General features: G+C 38.9%; 1 protein-coding gene across 1 annotated transcript in view; it reads left to right on the forward strand.

The window, feature by feature from the left end:
* Positions 1 to 1,903, forward strand: part of LOC110029106 (calcium-dependent protein kinase 5-like) — a 3,956-nt gene extending 2,053 nt beyond the window's left edge. The window contains exons 3-4 of the mRNA XM_020731232.1: positions 982 to 1,311; positions 1,394 to 1,903. Of these exons, the coding sequence (XP_020586891.1) occupies positions 982 to 1,311; positions 1,394 to 1,590 (527 nt within the window). The 3' untranslated portion in view covers positions 1,591 to 1,903. The remainder of the gene's footprint in view (positions 1 to 981; positions 1,312 to 1,393) is intronic.
* The last annotated feature ends 1,244 nt before the right edge of the window (positions 1,904 to 3,147 follow it).

The raw sequence follows: 3,147 nt of genomic DNA on the forward strand, positions 1-3,147 counted from the left end.
ATATATACATATATATATATGAAAGTTTAGGTGTGTGTGTGTTATATAGTTAAATTTCCCAAAGAGAAATTGCTCTTTTATTGACGAAATGTTTGTAATTTATCGGCATAAGGTTCGTGCTGGCAAATCAATAACTTACATGGATGAATACGGCTACGGGTTAAAGAACTGTGGGACAGATGTCATGAAGGGGAACTTAATTGGATATTTAATGCTAACTTTATCATAGTACCAGCCTTTTTTTGGCTTGTTACTAGCATATTGCTTTGATTGGCATTGAGTTATGCAAGATTGGGGAAGTTTATACAATTATACCTTCTTCAATATGCAATAATGCAATTTCTAGGTTGTTCACCAAAACTCCACCACATGCACTAAAGAATAATTCATTTTTATTTTTGAGAAATTGTGAAGTCTAGTTTCTATCTTACAAAGAAAACACACAATGTAGACTTGATTGTGGTCGACCTTCGCGGAAAGGTTGACATGGGGTTTGGAAGGAGGGCCAAGAGCTTCCCTTCTAAGAATTTTATATTATATGTTTTGGCTACCCAATGTTTTTTTTATAATAAAGAAGGGATGCCATCTTACCTATGCAATTAGAAGAATGAGAGCTATAGTTCTACACAAGCAACTCAATGAAATCTTAGTCAGCGACAACATGATGCAACCATCAATTGGTTCAACTTTATATGTTTCCCATGTTTTTGCTTATTGATTTTTTTCTATTTTCTGTTACTTTTTGCTGTCGGTATATCATTCGTTTTCCTTGCTAAACAAACCAGTATTATAATATTTGCTTCTCTGGCTAGACCATACCCTATTCTTCTGTACAAAATTGTTAAAGAATATTCATTTTCACATCACAAGTCCCTTTAGGAAACTTTCAATAACACACACACACACACACACACACACACACATATATATCAGTAAGTGACATTCATATTTTCAACACTTTACCCTCCATCTCTTTTGCAGAGCACTCATGGATAAAAGAATATGCTCAGCAAATGCAATCGACCATCAGCCATCAAGCCATCTTAACTTTTGGAGAAGACAACTTCAGAAGCTGTTCTTTCTCAACGTTCTCAAATCCAATCACTCAAAGAAGCCATGAATTGAGCTTCGGTTTCTGCCCAGCTGAAGATTCTGACACCGGAACCTCGTCTTCTGTTATACAAGCTGATACAACAACTGGTTTTTCCTTCCCTTTGCTCCCCATCTTTTCATTCTTCAACCCCCCTCCAAATCAAGAAAGCATATTGAATTTGAGTTCTAATAACACCAAAGGAAGCGCTTTTCAAAGAGGTAACTTTCTCTATTTTGGTTCTTTCTGTTTCCAACCATAGTTAACTCTGATAACTGAGGACATTAAGTTGACTGGTTTCAGACTCCAGCTTTGGTGAGCTCTGTGATAAGGAAGCTACTAAATCGAGAGCAATTGGGCTTCGTAGCAGGAGGAACCACACGATCGGGCTCGGTGAACTCGAGCAGCTGGATATTGTGGTCTCGGAATCCGTCATACGATGGGCTTCATGCACACATCTGTCGAGCGCGGCGTCTCTCAGATCGTCGCTTGTTTGCTAATGATATAGGGATTTCAAGTCGTTGGAGGAAGGACGAGGGGGTGGGGGTGGGGGGTGGTGAGATGTAATTGTAACTGTATTGCCTGAGTTAGTTTTCAGTAGGTTATAGGAGAGTGAATATTTTTACTCTGTTGGTGTGGAAATGTGGAAATGTGGATTATGATTCAATCTCAGAGTGAGTTTTGTTGTGGTTCTTGTATTATTGTCAGCAGATGTGCTTCGTGAGTGAAGAACTGAAACTATTTCCCTATTGGTTGGGTGCTTCTTCTACCAAGCGGCGTTATTGTACCCATTTTTATAAGGAAGATTGCATACACATAACTCAATTCCTATGTATTTATGTAGGAACCACTTAAATTTCAGTTTATATATATATACCGCCTTATCTATTGACATGGGTGCTAAAACAACACCCGGTTCAGGGCGCTGATTGGCGCCCGGTTCGGGCCCTTTGAAGGCGGGGTCGACCCACTTAGGATTGTAGAAGCGGGGTAGGGAAATAGTGATCTCTCGCGAGGGTTTGCTGGAGGGAAGACCCCCGCAAGGTTAGTAGATGGGGATCACGAAATGTCTTGATCCGTGAAGAAGCATTGCCTCTAGGGAAGCTTCATGAGGTTGTGTTCTTGGGAGTGTTTTTTGGAAACTTCGTGGCCTCCCACTCTCTTGAAACCTTTTTTAGGACTCTATAAATTGTTGTTTTTGGGCATGTGGGAATCAAAATAGAGTTGTTTTTGAATTTAGCTTCAGATCTCCTGTGTGGAGTCTCTTTCCCCTTTGTGGGTTGTATCCGATGAGGTGATAGAGCTTTAGATGTATCCCTCTGAGGTGGATTGTATCTGATGAGGTGATAGTGCTCTGGTTGTATCCCTCCGAGGTGGTGATTGTATCTTCCCCTTTTAATCTTCCCAACCCATCTCTTTAACTCCCTTTAGTCGTCGACCATTTCAAGTTTCTCGTAACCACAGCACAATCACAGCCGACCACCCACCACTTGCTGTCTCTTCAGCTTCATACATTCCCCTCGTTGCCACCAGCACTCTATTACTGTCGCCAACACTTTGTTACTGTCACTACCCCCGCGAGCCATCCCGACCCACCTCGTCGATCTCCACCACCCATCAGAATACATTTAGGAGTGTTTGCTCCTATCATTTTGTGTTTGTGTTGTTATTTTCTCTTCGAGTCATGTTAATGAAAATTTTTTTCTTTGCTTTCACTCTTTTAGTTCCGGTATCACCTATGCACGAAAGGGTTTATTTCATTTTTTTCTAGAAATTAAAAGTATGACCTTTTTGATGTGATATGAAAAATTTAGGTTGTATAAATCTAAAAAAATAAAATTTAGGTTCTAGATATGTAAATACATAAGAATTGAGTGATATTTCATATTTAATGAAGATTTACTAAGTATTTACATATCTAACACCTAAACTTTAATATTTAGGTAGTTATCATCTTTCCTACATGAATATGTGCATTTCATTTTTTTTAAGTGAAAAGGTTGGTATTTTTGATGTGATACGAAAGATTTAGATAATAAAAATGTAAAAAAGTAGAA

This window comes from Phalaenopsis equestris, unplaced genomic scaffold (assembly GCF_001263595.1).
Source record: "Phalaenopsis equestris unplaced genomic scaffold, ASM126359v1 Scaffold000549, whole genome shotgun sequence".
NCBI classification, from domain to species: Eukaryota; Viridiplantae; Streptophyta; class Magnoliopsida; order Asparagales; family Orchidaceae; genus Phalaenopsis; species Phalaenopsis equestris.